A 1404-nucleotide genomic window follows, 5' to 3' on the forward strand; every position below is an offset into this window, starting at 1 on the left:
ATCAACCAGTGATGAGTTACAGCAGTTATTATCATTATTACCATCATGGGTCTCTACTATTAGCTGGACTTCAGTAATGGACAATATGACATTCTGATATACAATTAATATACTGTTAATATACTGATAATATACTGATAATATACTGATATACTCTCTGCTTATAGTGATTCCTATATATTTGTATTTTTGTATTATTGAAGTATTAGAATTTAGACGGTTAAACAACTTCTGTTGAGTATAAGCTTTATTAATACATTTTTGTAAAATAACATTGTGAATTTAGATAACTACAGAGGTGGCATCAGCAAGTTTTTGACTTAAAGTTACACAAAGTTAAAGAGTTGTATCAGCTCCCTTTTCCCCTCCAACAGTTGGATTTTCTAAACCTGCATTTATAGCAGTGGTCTTTCCTTTTACTGTATAAAAGATAACTGATATCAAAGTTATTAAAACATGTGTTTAATACCTCCAGCATTATAAGTACAACAATCATAGCAAAAGAAAAGCAACCAAAAGCTACTCCTCCAAATCCTGGGACAGCACCATTGTCTCTTCCAGCATATCCTCAGCAATATCCAACAAATAGACAATATTATTAATACTCCAAGAACAGTAGGTGAAGCAGCAATTGCAAGGGTATCTATGATTAATATTTCAGTGGCAATTATTGAATTAATGTTATCATTCATTACCTATAGAGGCACTGAGTTTCATTGTTGTATTATATACTTCATTACTTAGCTCTATTAAAGAAGATTAATATTAACTCTTGATAAAAAACATCTTAACTTACCTCCATTCATACTAACAGTTCCAGCAGCATTAGTGACAGTTATATTGTAAGAGTGCTTAGCTCCTGATGTTATGCTAAAGATAACAATATTTTTCATGACACATGATTTCAAGACATCATCAAAAGTAATGCTACAGTTAGTAACTGGAGGTCGTTCATCATCATTATTCTAATTGAAAATTAAATGAAGCTTAAAAACTTCATAAAAGCAAGTACTGGCTCTACATTACTTTCTTATACCTTAATTGTAAAATTGGCAATATTCTTGTTAACATTTGTATCAACAGATATTTTAGGCTCTAAAGAAAATTAACAATAATTAATAATCATACTATTGCAGTTACCTTTCCAAGGAGTGGATGTGCTATTCATAGAGCCAATATCATTTCCAGAATAATCAACACTGGTTAATTGAAAGCTGTAGTCACCAGAAGTCACTGGAATAAAATCATAATGTGTTGTTCCAGCTACATTCTTCACATCAACTTCATAAACTGATGAGAGATGGACTGAGAGTCTAAGTGATGATAACCAAGTGGCTCCAGTCCAAGAGACCCTGATACCATCATCATAAACCAGAGAAGAGCTAAGATTAGCAGCTTCTGGAT

The 1404-nt window shown here is 32.0% G+C and overlaps 1 protein-coding gene across 1 annotated transcript; it reads right to left on the minus strand.

Annotated features, from left to right (window-relative positions):
- Nucleotides 1-208: 208 nt before the first annotated feature.
- LOC100632810 (uncharacterized) lies at nt 209-1398 on the minus strand. The gene is made up of 6 exons (XM_003389837.3): nt 1141-1398; nt 1037-1095; nt 797-965; nt 696-746; nt 470-643; nt 209-419 (listed from the first exon to the last, which is right to left on the minus strand). The coding sequence occupies exons 1-6, from the start codon at nt 1166-1168 to the stop codon at nt 337-339; spliced, it is 564 nt and encodes a 187-aa protein (XP_003389885.2). The 5' UTR covers nt 1169-1398; the 3' UTR covers nt 209-336.
- Nucleotides 1399-1404: the final 6 nt, after the last annotated feature.

This window comes from Amphimedon queenslandica, unplaced genomic scaffold (genome assembly GCF_000090795.2).
Source record: "Amphimedon queenslandica unplaced genomic scaffold, v1.1 AMPQUscaffold_12933, whole genome shotgun sequence".
Lineage (NCBI taxonomy): Eukaryota > Metazoa > Porifera > Demospongiae > Haplosclerida > Niphatidae > Amphimedon > Amphimedon queenslandica.

Coding starts and splice junctions, on each gene's coding strand:
- LOC100632810 (XM_003389837.3), bottom strand. CDS start 1,168: ATGAATAGCACATCCACTCCTTGGAAAG. Junction 966..1,036: donor TTGCCAATTTTACAATTAAG/GTATAAGAAAGT, acceptor ATTTTCAATTAG/AATAATGATGATGAACGACC. Junction 420..469: donor TTGTACTTATAATGCTGGAG/GTATTAAACACA, acceptor TCTTTTATACAG/TAAAAGGAAAGACCACTGCT.